The 16,406-nt window shown below is 37.5% G+C and overlaps 1 protein-coding gene across 9 annotated transcripts in view; it reads right to left on the minus strand.

The window, feature by feature from the left end:
• Positions 1 to 16,406, minus strand: part of MPPED1 (metallophosphoesterase domain containing 1) — a 67,957-nt gene that overhangs the window by 14,526 nt on the left and 37,025 nt on the right. For 8 of the 9 annotated variants that reach the window (XM_068401918.1, XM_068401912.1, XM_068401913.1 and 5 more), the window contains one exon: positions 14,795 to 15,016. In XM_068401918.1, the coding sequence (XP_068258019.1) occupies positions 14,795 to 15,016 (222 nt within the window). Of the gene's footprint in view, positions 1 to 1,273; positions 1,473 to 14,794; positions 15,017 to 16,406 lie in introns of all 9 variants that reach the window. The other variant, XR_011048251.1, reaches the window with a different exon arrangement.

The raw sequence follows: 16,406 nt of genomic DNA on the forward strand, positions 1-16,406 counted from the left end.
TCTGGAACCTCAGTTACTGCTTTCTCAGTAAAAGTGTTCTTTCATAAATTGCTTTTCAATAACATTTTACATTATACAAAGAAAATACTGTCATGTATGTCCTACAAGAGAAAAATCTGTTCTCAAAAAAAACCCCAAGAAAAATGTATTTGACAATTAAAGACATATATCATGAATGTATTTCACCTCTGAAGTGAAGCGCTTATGTGTAGAAACGTACTTTGATTTAGGTCTTGTCTTCTTAGAGCAAACCGTTTTGAGTCTCTACACATAAAACTGAAATTCAACAGTATTATTATTATGATAAGAATAATGATTGTCTACATATAAGACTCCAGGGGGAAAATATATTGGAAGTGAATTTGTTTACAGCACAATTCACCTTATGTTAAAAACATATGAGCAAGTTTTTCAGGTCAAATAATCTACCATACAAAAAGGGCTGAATTATCAGAATTTGTGCTAGCAATCGGATGTTGCTTTATGTACTGAATTTCTATCTTTCTGTTCTAAAGTAACCATTGGAATAATTTTCTTACAGAATGATAGTTGCTATGACAACCATAGCAAATTTTCCTTTTCTGAAACAGATGTCTCATTTAGTTGAAAATTAGAATGTGAAAAACCCATGGGAAAAATTAATTCAAACTTTAACAGAACACTGACTACAATGTAATCTCTTATAGGTTAACCCCTTAACATCTTTCTGCACTCTTATAGTAACCCTCTCATAAATTCTAATTAAACCAGTTTAACCTCCTAGGAATGACCTTCTTAGCTATCATTAGTGCTTTAGTTGTCTTTGAAAGGAATATTACTGTCATGGTAATAACAGAAAAAAGTCATACTAAAAAAAAAGTGGTCAAACATATCACCATCTTAATTATTTATTAGTTTTTCTTCTTTTATTCAGCTGCTACTGGAAAGAGCTACCATGTAGTCCAAGAATTCTTTTGTCATCTAAATGGGGCATAACTTAGTTTTACATGTGATTTACTGTAAAGAGCGGTGATGCACTACACAGATTTGACCTGTAATTTGCGTGAAAATTGAAGGTTTTCAATTTTCATACTGCTGGTACCCATCTCAATCTGCTCAGCAGACGTGCAAAAAGAGGACACAAAAAAAGGATACTTGACTGGGGAAAACTACCAACGTGCATGGACTTTTCTATTACAAGCAATGAGAGAGTGAAACCTGATTCTCCACTACCCTGATTCAATTTAAACATTTTACCTGAAAGAACAGATTCCCTTCCTCTCTGTACACTTACCAGTTCAAGGGGACCCTCCACAGTTCTTGGTCATCGGCTACAGATGAACATGGCAGTCAGCCAGCAGGCAGTCAAAGAAATATTCCCACCACAGCAATGCCTGTGGTGCTCGCGGGGTGTCAGCTACCACAAGAACTTCAGGGCTGTAAGATTTATTGCATCAGCTGCATCTAAGTTGTCCAGTTGAATACGACAGATCCTGTCACCAGTAGGCACACAATTACTCTCTTTGACTTCAAGGGAAAACTCCCTTGCATAGTCCAATACCCACAGAGAGCTATGGATGGTAACTGACTGAATGGCCATTAGCGTGTCAAAGGGATTGTGTGGGCAGACTCTTGCAAACACCTTAGCAGCAAAACCATAATGCACAGATCATTGTACCTCCTTATTTCCATAAAGTTTCCTACAGAAATCTTTTTTTGCAGCTGAAAGGCAAGTTCTCTCACTACAATTGCTTTGCTTACAAAATAAATTTCAAAGGTTCACAAACACATGTAACTTGCTCCAGTCTTTCTTCCCTAACAGTTGTCATTTTTCTCCTATCGGAAAAAAAACAGATATTGGCCAGTGACTGTAAAGAATCTCAGTGGGAAAAGAATGGACTAAATCAGTCTTCTCATTCCAGCTCTCCTTCCTGACCATTGCAGAGCTGCACATATTCAATATTTAGAAGACTGGACTATGCATGCTGAAAGTCATACTGGTAAAGGTGACTGGTCAAGGGCCATGGAGCACTGAAAAGCAGTTAAGATTCAGCAGTGGCAATGACATGCAAAACTACAACACATCCTGATTCCCAACCCAAGAAATCTCACTGTTGGATATTTAAGTCTAATTTTTCCTGGTCTTGATTTAATCTTACTATTATAACTAGCTACAGATCTGTGAACGTGGGTATATGGTACTATATACACTGTATACCTTCCTCGTCTGCCTAGTGTTCACACCCTTCAGGTGTTCGTATTTTTACATTCCCCATCACTGCGTTAGTTGAATTTACCAAAATTCTGTAAGTGCCTTTTTAGCCTTTCCTCAGTAAGTAACCACCTAGATCACTGAGTATTTCTACTGCTTTTTACTCAATTTTCTCTCCAAGTCAGGATTCATAAAAGTCCACCTATTTTTTTTGTGAGGCATTGGCTGTTACTACATCTAAAGCGGTTGTGAAATAACACTCATCTTTCTCTCTTCTCTTCCTCTGGTTCAAGAGGACCATCCAAAGCAGGCAGGAAACTAGCTATTAGGCCGTTAGCGCCAAGAAGGACTGGCAGGGCACTGTTTGTTTATAGGCTTTAAAACACCATTCAACATCTTGGCATCTGAGCATTTTAACAGCGTAACTGAGATTTAAAGAAAAAGAGGTTTCAGAAGTTTTGAGGAGTATGAGGAGACATATTATGACTAACTTCCATATGAGAGAGACAAGGGTGGTACAATTTTAGAGAAGAGCAGTACGAAACCAGTACAAAACCAATTAAATTATGCAAAAAAAAAGAAACTTAGATCCATTCATTCATAATATTGGAACCAGAGCTTTTTTTAATGAAAGCTAAGGCCTTATACTTTAAACTAATAAATGCAAATGATGGTTAATCTCATATAAGATTATCCCCTGGAACACATCGCCACGAAGTACAGCTCAGCATGTGGAAAGGAGAAAGCAGAAGGGAGGGGAATGTCGGTGCTAAGACACGAGATGGCTTGCACAGCCTTAGGTAGGGAGGCTGTAGTGAGCAGCAAATTGAACTCAAGATCCTCTGTCAGTCTGCTGGCCCCAACAGACACATTTCTTCCATGGGGAAGTTTGCTGTGTTCTTGTTTTTTTGCCTTACTTGCTTTGCATCCAAGATTGTCATTCTTGAAACTCTGAATCAAATGAAATTATTGTTTTCACAAAAGGAAAGGAGGGTAAAAATCAGAATATGGCCCTTTGTCAGTAATTATTTCTTTTGCAATTTGAGTTACACATTAAATCATTCATCTTTTGTTTAGTAAAGGATTTTATACATCTCTGACTGGGAAGAAGAAAGAATGAGCTGTGACTAATAGGAACTGATCATTTCTAAACATTAATCTGTTACAACACAATGAAAAGTAAAATGAAATCTACTTTATCTTCATAAGAAGAAAACAGGAGATAACAGATAAGGAGAAAAATTAATGAAAGACTGAATTTAAAACATGCCAACACCAAATGCAATTTTTTTTTTTTCATTCTGCTGGGAGCCAAATGATAATATCCCATCTGATTTTTTTTAAAATAATAAAATAAACTCAACAAACAAACGTAAAAGCTAATTTGGAATAATTAGCCAAGAGATTCAATGCTGAGGGTACAGATGTAGAACTGTACAGACTTTCAGTATGGTCTTAGGGATTTAATGCAAAGATAAGGTCTTGAGTTCCTGATGTCTCAGTCTGTTCCCTCAGTCTCTCTGATTCTCAATATGTAAAAACATAGGTACAGCCAGGTTATCAAGGCTGTACTTCAGACACTGATAGTCAGAGAAAGAAGAAGGGTTAAGAGAGAGGAGGAGTTAACAGCCCCTCTGTCTACAGTACAGTCACCATCTTATTTTAAATGTAAAACTTGACATAAGTGGGCCAATCAGTAAGGAAAAATAATTTGAGGCCCATCTATGCATGGCATCTTTACAGTTTTTCCACTACCAAATGACCAGACAGCTAAAGAAAAAGAATGTTCTTCCACACATCCAGCTAGTTAGTGTTTACTGTAGTCCTCTAAGACTTTGTAGAAGTTTGCTAACTGAGGAGATGGAATATCCCTTCCAAGGGAGACGCTATACTTGTGGGATTTTTTTACGATGCAGCTCCTGGAGGGACTCTCCTAGATGAAACATGACTAAAATACATAGGATGTAATGTAAGGTAGTAAGTGCACTGAGAATCGATAAAAAAGGCCCTCACAGTAGCCACTTCTCAGTTTAGCAACTCACCAGGTTTACAATCTTTTCTCAAAATACTAGGAGTAATTGGGCCATATGGACTAACTGTCTGCCAGTTCTCTTTTTTTCCTTCCTTTTTGTTTTTTTACCTTCTTTTCCTTAGAAAATTCAAAGGCATTTTGAGTTAAACAAGCATGAAAATGCTTCCAAAACTAATAAATTAATAAAGCACGTGTGCATATATGCATAAAGTGTATTATTTTTAACTTTTTCAATTTAGCAACAGATGAACTTACTTCTTGTTTAAAAAAGCACATACTGATACTTCACATGCCATGGTTCTACCTGAAGTGAACAACATCCAAGCAATCTTAAATTCCAAATTCATGTTTTTCTGCAGTCCTAAATTCACCCCACAGTACAGTGGCGGAAACCAACTGCTGCAATATAACTTTCTATACCAAAAAGGTACAGCTTTAACACCTAGATGCTCATTCAGCTAGCTAGGAATTCTGAGATAACCTTAAAAAAATCATATACTTATCTGATATAAGTTATGTAATTAGAAATATCTGACACACAGAGGTGCAGCTCTCTGTTTTAATATCAGTTCCAATTTATTCTAATTTCTTACTGGGGAAGAAAATCCTCATATTAATTCATATTAAACAACGCTAATTTATTAAATAAAATTAATTTATGAACAACAAATCCAAAGGAAGTGTTCTGATGTTAAACAGCTTCACAACAAGTGGTAAATTACTTTTCCTCTTAAAATCTGGTCAGGGAAAAGAGAAAGAACTCAGATAACTGTGTTACAATTAGTTCCTGTGATGGTGGCTCTATTTACAGTTCTTCACGTAGAGCACAATGTAAGGTCACCATCTACTTCTTGATGTAGTAATGCATCTACTATGTAAAAACCTAGGGAAAACACGTACATACAAGCTACTGTGAAGTAGGGAGGCTGATTCTCACCAGGTGTAAATGGCTCAAAAGCCAGTGGAGCTCAATTTACTCCAGCTGAGAATCAGCTTCATGTAGATCTGCTCCAAACTAGTTCACTATTTGTGTTTCTCTTGGAATATCGCCAAAGGGCTCATGCAGTACCCAACTGTGTTTACATCTTTGAAACATCCTGAAATTGCTGCTGTCTGAGACTACAGCCCAGACTACAGATAGAGCTGGTAGTTCTTTTGTTCAAGAAAAAATGGGGAAAAAAGCACCAAAACAACAAAAAAGGCACTTTAAAATCAGCTCTGTCTCATAAAATTAAACTTTCAAGCACATGTGAAAAATAAAGAGAAAACTGCTGTGGGGGATTGCAATTTCACTCTTGTGGTTTATGAACTGCAGGAAAGTGAAGCCAATTCCCTGTAGTGAGATTACAGGTCTCCTCTTCTATAGGTCTTAAATTAAAAACCAGCTGAATCCAAAGTGAGCTAGTTTACTGGATCAGAAGATTCAATTATTTCTGCTAAGTAACTGAATGGGAACTACTGCCTTTTAATAATACAACTAATAATTACTGCCCAAGAAAAGACTTTCTTCTATCAAGCTAATTAAACTAAAGCAATATATTTTTCAACTGCTCTCAAATTTAACTAAAGCTAGAAACATTTGCAACAAAACAAGCAAATGCAAATCCCCACTCACATACAGAAATATAAAGCCACACAATGTGTTCAGACATTACAAGAAACAGGACTTGCCCCAAAATATTATGTGAAATCACTATAACTTCTGGTCTATATTCAGGATACAGGCACACACAGGCAGGGTAATGTCCTGCACACTTGTACAGACACAGTGGAGGAACACAACTGCAAAGTGAACGCAAAGCATCTTTGGCTTCAGTAACTGATTACTCTTGCTCACTCTGCAAGAGGTCACTGTGAAATGTGTTGGGAGAATTGATCCATATCCCTAACATACAAACACGTACAAGTAAGCAGCATGCAAAGGTGTTTGACTTGCTGTTTTTCCTCTATTGTGACTATTCTAGGATTGAACTGTTCCAGACTCCTCAGCCCTGGGCAATGTTGGGAAGAAATTTTGAGAGAACATTTTCTGGAATGTTCGTTAACAAGAAAAGAAAAAAGGGATATTCTAAACTGCTGTGACTTCAAAAAAATCTTGTGGGAAATGGAAAACTAAAATTTCTCAGGAGCACATAATAACTAGAATTTATCACAATGGTCTGACTTTGATGATATTTATGGGCTACAATAGGTGTAGTTCAGTTTACATTTTCATTTGCTTACATACCTATTGCAGAGTTTAATTACTTAATAACAACTATGTTCCTTTAACATGCTATAGAAAATTCACCTGGAGTCTGAGAAATTTTTCTTTTGTTCCATACACTTTTTTTTTTCACCAACGTTAACGATTCTTGCTAATTCATTTCAGTCACTTAATTTGTACTGCAGTGTTTATTAAAAAGACCTCTCCTGAATTCAGCATGATTGCTCACATGAGCAATAGCACCTGTATACCTAATGTCTACTGAATGAGACTCACATTTCCTGTCTTTCCAAGTCATGTTAAAAAAAACGCTTTCCAAGACATGTTTATCACATGAAATGCCCCAACTTCAGCAAAGTGCCATTAGTTAAAAAAAAAGAAAAAATGAGGAGAAAAACGATCCAGTGATCTGCTTCTGATGTTAAAACAGCCAGAATGCACTCATTAAGTCTCCCTTTCTGCCAGTGGAAAATCTTTCACACTTCAGGAGTTCAATATCTTACATTTCTCCCCACCACCTTCCCTGAACAGCCGAATTTAATAGATCAAAATCATTTTGCAGGAAAAACTATTCTTATGATCTTCCATATGCTGCAAACTAAACTACAGAGTAGTGGTTTTAAAGTGTTTTTAGAAGCAGCACTTTCCAAAATGGAAAATGGTTTCTGATGAGTATGGAAATAAAAATATGACTCCAGCATTCTATTCAAATACAATTAAACGTGTATCTATGTGCCTCAGACTGTTAATTAATATATTTTAACAGGATGATGAATTCTGCTTTCTCTCTTTTAAACACGTTGTTATTTCTTACAGATCTGTCACATCTTACGTCACATCTTTTACTGAATGCCTGAAACAAAACATCCTCAGCATTCTAACCACAGTAATGCAGCCACATCAGGTAGGCTTAGATGCCAACCTTCTCCCCAAAATTTCTGAAACTTGAGATGTCTCAATTCTAAATAATGAGTGGAGTCTATTATTCCCACTCATCATTTTAATTTTCTTCGAAAACCATGTCAGTCTACCTAAATTACTCACTTATATTGCCTGCCTCAAAGTCACTAATTAAAAAAGCTCTAAATATTTCCCAATTTTAAAAATCAGGGAACATCTACCATTTTTAAAACATATCTCTGAGCAACCAAAACCCAGCACTCTCTAATATGTGCACATCCAGCATTTCCACATCCATCCATACAAAACCGTAGCACTGACAGAGCTAGACATGAAAACAAGCCACCTGCTCAAAAATCTACTTAATCTGAGGTTTGCAAGAATTTTAGAGTGGTATTTTATTGCTTTAGAAATCAGTACAGAAGCAATTGCACTTTAGTTATTTGTCTTTTTATCTTTTGATGAAGTCAGGGTGCAAAAAGAAGGGAATGTAAGAGGACCAGCTATTTTACTTAGAAAAACTTCTAGTATGGTTTTGTCCAATAACACAAATTTTTGAGTCCCTATATATTTTAGTCATGTGCAAGGTACTGCAAAGGTTTTTTTCATATTTGAAAGGGGGCATAAGAACTAAGAATCAGAGTGGTCTCCTTGAGGCAGAAGTTACTATTTTCTGTGAATTTTACAGGGAAAGAAACCTGCTATATAACATCTTGCACTGCTGCTGCTCTATCTGAAAGCCACACTCCCAACTTGGGAGGTATATTAAGTTAAATGAAGTCAATATTTTATTTTAATACAGTTTCATTTTAATTGATGTTCACCTCAATGACTGTAAAGATTTGTACAAGGTCTGGGAAAGTAAACATTAGACAATTCATCACTGGCAAAACGCAAGCGTGTCCCTCTCATGAAATGAATCTATAAATCTTTGCTACATTATTTTACTGATGGAAACTGAGTTCAGTGAGGAATGAAAGAGACTATTATAGCTGTTCTTGAAAAGATGGAGGAAGAAGGCACTGAAACGGAGACCTAGGGTATGGGTGGCCTGGAGTCTGTGTGAAGTCTGCCTCATTTTGTCCTTTGCATGCTCTTTGAAACTACCCCAATTATACATGCAAGTTACCAGTCTTCCTATCCAAAGTGCACATGTGCACGTGCATGCGCACACACACACACACACACACACACAAAGAAGAGAGAGAACATTTGAGGAGGAGTATAACAAAGTCACGTACTTTGTGATGAAAAAACAAATCAGACAAGAAAATCACAAATCGTTTGAGAGTTACACACTTATAGCTAAGCACTACTGATCACACTGGACTATACAGCTTGCGTAAAGACACTCAGCTGCATACTGGAATAGTAGAGACAGCCACGGTGCACCAAGAAAAGGGCCAACAGGTTGAAAGAAATTTCCAGCCCTCACACCAAAGTGGGGTAATGATTTGGAGAATAAGCCCCCTGTCAAGGCTGCTTCGTGCTGAGCTGGTGGCTGATACTCACTAATGCAACCTACAGGTTGATGTGTTTTACACGGGAAGAAATTCAGTCATCTTCTCTGACATAGCCAGAGCTCACTGAATGGCCCTGACCCAGAATGCTAAGCTCAGTAAAAACAATACTTGAACAGAAAAAAAATACTCCCCACATAGACATCCCTAACTTTCTTCACTCAGTTCCCATTATCTGAACAACAATGTTGTACAAACGCTGTTGGCCCTTGTGTAAACATGCAGGGGACACGTCTAATCAACGTTCCACTGAAGAGAAGCTACAAAAACTCAGGAGTCCAGCCTGGGTGTCTGTCACTTCAGGACAAATGGTCACAAATGTCCTTCTAGGCTGATATTAATCTTTGCTCTCCCATTTTCCCTGACTGGGAAATGAAAGTTTCTGAAGTTCCAGATGGCCTACAACAAAAGAATGAAGGAAGAAATGAGAATACATAGACACTAGAAAAAACTGTAATTCTGCAAAAAGAAAAATGAGGTTCTGTTTCACAGGAATAGATCCCTCCAGATAATCAAAGCCAAGCAAAAATCCCCTCTCTGGATAATGACTCTGGAGGCAATCTCATCCTAAGGGGCTTCTTTAAGCTATCCAGGCCAATATGTCATCTAGAATAATGAAATTGTCCTACGTTTGGCAAGAAGGCTTTGATTGTCCCTTCCTTTCCCGCATCGTGGAAAACGAAAAAAAGTGCTGAAAGAGATAAAATGCTCTCCTGCCACCTTGCATGCCTGTTTGAAAGAAGAAGGACCAAAGTTTCTGCTGCAGTTGTGTACAGCTGCTTAGAAGCATTGTGGAAATCCAGTGCCTAGGAAGAAGATGTTTCCCTTCTGCCACTTGCATTTCTCTTCCTATGTCAAGTAAAACCCTGCCATTAATGCACAATAATCCACCTTTTAATAGAAAATGCCACTGGAATTCCTGCCATTTTCCACACGATCAGAGCATACACACAGAATACCTGTTCTTCTGAAGATGTGCATCTTTTCTATACATTTGAGGCAGGGATGCAATATTAGACATTAGGGGAACAGCCAGTATAACCCTTGCCAGACAAAGCCAGCTTCTTGGCTGGCCTTGCCAGCTTCTAATTATTGATCAGGAGTCAATTCATTAGTCTTCAGGTCTTATCATTAGCTATTGCATGCAACAGAGGAACAGAGAGCCAAGTTACTTATTCATTGAGTTGTAAAAAACTCAATGAAAAAAACATGTAGTAGGGCAGAGTCCATTATTGGAGCCTCGTGCAGCAGAGAAGCAGACGTAGCAACACTCAGGATCACACATGCAAGTATGAACCTCAGAGAAGTGTTCTCACATTGATACAAAAATGTATGTGCACCTTTATAGGCATTTATTTTTATATGGCAACTCTGGATAATGACTATAAAAGGAATAATACATAGTTGACTCATTCAGCAAGCACAGCAGATCTTGTGCACTGAATGCATCAGGTTTTTTGTGCAGTGTGTAATTGTGCAGTTAAAAGCTTTAGCAGTGTAGAGGCAAAAGTGCACCGTATAGCCTATCTTCATTCCAGCTGTAGCTAACACTAAAACTCCTACCTGCAAAAATAATACACATTCAGGGGGTAGTGAACTATAACAGAAGGCTGAAAATCTATAACTGAAACACTCACTAATCATTTATTAATATGGTTCCATGAATGATGTCATCATAGAGATAATACCCAGCCTGATGACACAGAAAAGACCTTCTGCTTCAAATCCAAATTCAAATTTGCACTATTATCTCAGCTTCCTGACTTCCAAACCACCTGTCAGACCATCTACTGCTTGCAGGGAGTTTGATATCAACAGCAAAGCTCCCTGTTGTAAGGACTTTGTTGATACCTGTTCACTTCAGGTATCAACACTGACACCAAGCTCTAGCTCCGTAGTAGGACTGACAGAATGACAGAAACATTGCTCAAAAGAGACCTTTGGAGAACTTCAGTCCAACCTACCACTCCCCACCATTCATCACCACTAGATCTGGTCAGCCACGACTGTCTAGCCAAGTCTTGAAAACACCTAAGGATGGTGTTTGCCACCTTTCTGGTGTTCCTGCTTGCTGTATTTTTACTTCTATGTTACGATTTTGTATGCTACTGAAAAACAAATTAAACCCCTTGGGAAAATGGTTTCATCTTTGGGAAGTCTTAGCAGTCCAAAGTACATTATATAGAAGTATTGTATAGAATTATTTGGGTTATTCTATCTGCCAGTTTGACCCTTCTCATAGCAGTCCAGAAGAGTGTTTAAAAGTACTTTCCAACCAGCAGCTTTCCAATTTACAATAAATGCTACTGAGGAACCAAAGTCTTTGTTTTACATTCATAGTAACTATGGCTATTCTCTACGCAAGATTGCTTCCAGGTCTGTGAATATGTTCTGGCTATATGTCCTGAGTTTTGCTGGGATGAAACCAGAGTGCATCTTCCTGCACCTAGCTTGTTATGAAAAAAAACATGGTGTCCAGGCTTTATATGGAAAAAAAACTCTATGGTTCCCAGCGGCTTGACTACACTAGAAGGAAGCACACTGCATTCTTACCAATGCCCTGCTCATCCAGATCTGGCAATAAACACTGTATGGTGCACTGTCAAAAGCATCAGCCCCCTAGGCCAAACATAGCCACCCTTAAAATTCAAGATTGCTCTTTACACATTTAACACCTTGGCATTCCCAAGTTTCTCATGAAGCATCTAATGTTTTTATACTCCTTTCCCTCATTATCTATACTCATAATCCATGGTCCAAGATACCAGTGTTGCAAATACTAATTACTAAATAGCAGCTTTTGTGCTTTGCAGCTTGCATTTCAAAATGGCTGCTCCCTGCTTTAACATTTAAAGCAGTTCAATTTTTGTTAGTGAGTAGAGGCTCAGTCTGGCACTTGAAATCTTGCCCTTGGAGCCCAGGAGAGTTAGAGCATTGGTTTCTGAGACAAAATAGTGTCCCATTTCTTCCATGCAATTAAAAATAACCACTGAGTTTTAGATAATAATAGAGGTCAAAATACCAAAGTGCTATTGAAAATATTTAACCACACACAAATGGTACCTATTTAAAAGGCCTTAGAGACTGGCATGTTACACAAACCAACCAAGCTCTCATGGTTTACTTTGTAACTAAAACATCCTAAGCAGAAGTACAACCTAATTGTGTACAGGTCATGTATAAAAACCCAGATGGCTACAGGTAAACACACTAAGTTAATGCTGGCTGGCATTCACTCAGACGTTACTCCAGTGTTCTCAAAGTACTTTGCAACTAGTGATTAACCCGTTATAAAGAAGGGATATCTATAGCTTTTACTGATTTTTACATAGGGTGAAGTAAGACAGAAAGTCAGGGTTGTAACCAGAAATGGAAAGGCAGGATCTGGGGCCCTAGTCTTTTAATTTCTAGATAGCTCACCTTCTCATCAAACAGAGTCATGTATGGACAACAAACATAAACCGTAACTGGGAGTTCTCCAGTTAAACAAATTCATTCATAAAGCTAGATGCATATTTTCAAAGCTGGAAAAGAAATTATTTTAGGAGACTAAACAAGCAACTGTATGAAATTTAGCTTCTTTATTGAGTTCTGAGATCTTAAAGAACTCCTAAATTTTGAAGTCTTGACTAGGTTCATGAGCACTTTCTAAAGGACTGGCTTCATGATGCAAGGTTAAAAAAAGATTCACCATGGAAAGTTCACCAAAGTTCTGTACTTTTTTTAGAGATTACATTACTACGACGTAGAAGGAAACTGAGATTGATTTCCCAGAGAGGCTATGACAAACCTCTCTTTTCAGAGTGAATGAAGTACAGAAACAAAAAGAAATGCTAAAGAACAGTAGTGATAAGTAGGCACAGACTTGTATTACAGCCTTCAATCTAGCAGGCAGCTAGTTTAACCCACACAAAATAGCTGTTTCTCTTCCTAAGTTTTCTGATTGCTGGGCTGGCTGATGTGACTTAGTTACTTCTGCATTTGCTGTTCTGATAGACTAATGAAAAGCAACTTCTTATTGCTATTATTGTTGTTGTTGCAGTTTCCACTGGACATGACATCAATTAGCATGGCAACTTCATTCAGCATTGCATAATAACAAGCAAAAAGCCCAGTGTGGCTGGAAGACTTCCATCAAGACTCTCCCAATAAGGAGTAAGCAAAGATCTTCAAAGGACCTTACAACACTCATCTTCCAGGACTGTAAGGGGGTGGAAGATGAGTAAGCAACACTGTGAAACATATAGGTGGAAGTTTAGGTATAACCTAAAGACGCATAAAAGATGGAAAGGAATGTTTTTTCATTAAGAACAAGTGATGCCAGATAGCCTAGACAACTTGCACAAACTGACAGGGTTAGTGCACAAAGCGAATGCGGCAGATCTGATTTTTACAGAAACATTATTTATGTGTTAGTGGGTGGACAAAAGTTTTCTCAACAGATTTTTACAGATCTAATCATACACAGAAAGTTCAAATGGTTTCCTTTTAGCCTCTAGTTAGTGCTACTTCACAGATAGTGTTTTGCTTTAATTTAATTTATCTAGACTTTAATGAGACTTTTGATACTTTACTGCCTGGAAAATTATTACTGACACTGGAAATATGGTGCCTGGTTATGAATACTGCAATGAAGATATGAAGTTGCCAGACATATTGTAAACAGAGCATAATTACAGTATTTACAGTTGAACATCAAAATGGGAAGAGATGCCAAGTGGCATTTCTCAGAAGTTAATATTGGGACTGATACCATCTAATATCTTCCCTAATAATTTGGAAAATGAAGTAAATTGTACATTGATTGAATACACAGTAGACACAAGTGGAAGATGAACTACAACACAGCAGGTGGGTAGGTTGAAAAAAACCCAGAAAGATCTGGAGATCTAAGATGCAGAGAGAGAAGGGTGCGTTTAAGAGGGAAGCTATTTAACGTAGACAAATGTAGAATAATAAGCTCAGAGAAAATTAACAACCATCTCAAGTAACCAAATGGGAAAATGCCAATTTTCATTAAAAAAAAATCCAAGAGATTTCACAGTTTATTCACACTGAAAATTCACATTGGGGTATATGCATCAGGTTTGACAACTTGTTTGCTACATTCCAGCCTGATGTGATTTTAAAAGGAAGAATAACAGATTCCCTTATAAACCTGTCTTTGAAAATAAATTTTAACTTATTTTAAATGTATACCAAATGCTCATAAAAGACTACATTTTCAGTCCTGTTAGCAGAAATAAACATAGTGGTAATGTAAGGTAAGTAGGAGACACAGAAGCAGCACACACAAGGTCCAAGGTGGAGGTCAGGAAGCCAAAGCCCATCTGCCTCTGATATTGTCAAGGAGTTCTAAGTATTCACTCTATCCAGTAGAGCAAAATCCATTAAATACTAGGTTGCCACTGAATTGTTGACTTTAGTTTAGAAGCTCAACTAGACCTTGAGGAAAGCTATTATTATATAAAAGAAAGTAAGATTCTGAGGGATATTAAAAAAGAAAGCCTAAACAAATAATGAAACAAGCTTGCTGTGTTAAATGACTACTGTATATGCTAATGAACCTTAAATATTATCTGTATGATGGAAATTGTCAAAAGACAACAAAATTAACCTGTAAATATATAAACTCACTAAGTGTAGAAAACATATTTTATGACACAAAAAAACCTTATATGGAATATGTCAGAGAACTGCTCCTGGCTGAAAGTTCAAAGAGCACACTACCTTTTTCCCATCGTTATTTGGTTAACAATACCCATAGTACAAGTACATTATTGTGTCACAGGAATGATTCATTACAGGAAAATATAAAACTTTATCAAACTGAGTATTACTTTTCTTCCTAACACAGCAATCCAAATATAGCTGATGCATACGAAATGGCTGATGTGATAGCAATCAACGATATTTTTTTAATGTATGCTTAAAAACCTGCTTACCAAGGGGAGCCATATATTCTGAATCCCCTCACCGTCACTTCAGAGTCTTGAAGATAGATGCAGTTTGTTAGAAGAGACTGTACATTTTCATAGCTCTCTGGCTTCAGCTTAGAAACAGAGGGGAAATAGTAAAAGTCCTGCTTGATTAAGTCAGCCATGAATTCCTGGTCAAAGGTCAATTCATGATTTCCTGCTATCACAATCTTGTATTCATAGGGCAGGCTACCTAAAACAGTGAAAAACAAACAAATTACTTGTTTTATGGAAAATCTGATAAAATAAAACAGACAGACTCACAAACTATTATCAATTCCTATAATATGCTTACATATTTGAAACAATTGAGCATATCCCTACTATATGTTACTGTAATTCCTGGTGATTTCAGGTAAATTACATTACTGTCTTTTTCAGGGCACACTATGATTTAGCATGCTTAGCATTAATGTGTTGAAACTACTTTCAACTCATCAACCTTAAAAACCAGTCTGCAGACTTCTGCTCTACTATTTAATTCTAGTTAATTGCCATTTGTACTGCACGTATCACTTACTGTGACAGTGATGATAACTCTTTGACAGAAATTAGGGTTCAAAGAAGATCGGCCATAATGTTTCATAAAATAATGTCAGCTTTCTTTTTGCTGAGCTGTGGTCTTTATCAGCTCATACTGAGGAGGACTTACAGAGTCAGAACTTGGGTCAGCCAGAGGGGCCTGTTGCCCTCTTTGCCCTGACAATAAGATCAAGCCTTCAAGCAAGACCGGGATTGGGTTTAGATGCCAAAACTCCACATTCCACAGAGAAGTCTCACGATTTGCCTCTATCCCATGTTTTTTCCTGCTCCATTTTCTCAGTGACTTCCTTAGATCCGTGGACTAAAAAGTGACTCACGTTCAAGAATATTTTACAACCCGTATTTAGTGAAAAACCTTACAACAACCTCCTGCTGAAGGCAAGAATATATATGCCCACACACGCGGGTTCTTCCTGAGAGCAGCACTGCAATAGAAACTTTCCACCTGACTCCACATTTGGTTATCAACTGGATTCTGCCCTTGAGAGCAGTCATCACCTGTCTCAAAAAGCTCAACAGAAACCTTCGAAGTATATCTGAGAGGAAACAAAGACAGAAACTGTGTAAAGCTGCATTCATTAGCTTTGCTTCTGCACTATTAATCTGCATCAGGATGAAGACAGTCAGAACAGGAGGTTGGGAGCAGAGAGAAAGATTTTATTGAAAATGAGACCCACCTTGCATAGCAGCAATCTTGTAATTTTTTATTTTAAAAATGTACTGTTGATAACATAGAAACCTTTAGTGATGACCCCAAGCCTAACCTAGAGGTAGGATATTTAGACAATGATGTAAACCACCAGCACATATGCAGTGGCAAAAATTGGCATGAGTAGCACTTAAGAATAAAATGCAACAATGTGATTCAGAGGTATGGAAACAGAAGACAGAGAACAGTGCTAGGCCAGACGAGATGCCACATTCATTGGCTGAACTCATTATCTGCCAAATGAAAAGATCTAGATAACTCTAAAGTATAACTTTCGGACACTTGTGACACCCATATTAGGAGAATTGATTGTAGAGGTTCCAGTCT

Source organism: Nyctibius grandis, chromosome 5, assembly GCF_013368605.1.
Source record: "Nyctibius grandis isolate bNycGra1 chromosome 5, bNycGra1.pri, whole genome shotgun sequence".
NCBI classification, from domain to species: domain Eukaryota; kingdom Metazoa; phylum Chordata; class Aves; order Nyctibiiformes; family Nyctibiidae; genus Nyctibius; species Nyctibius grandis.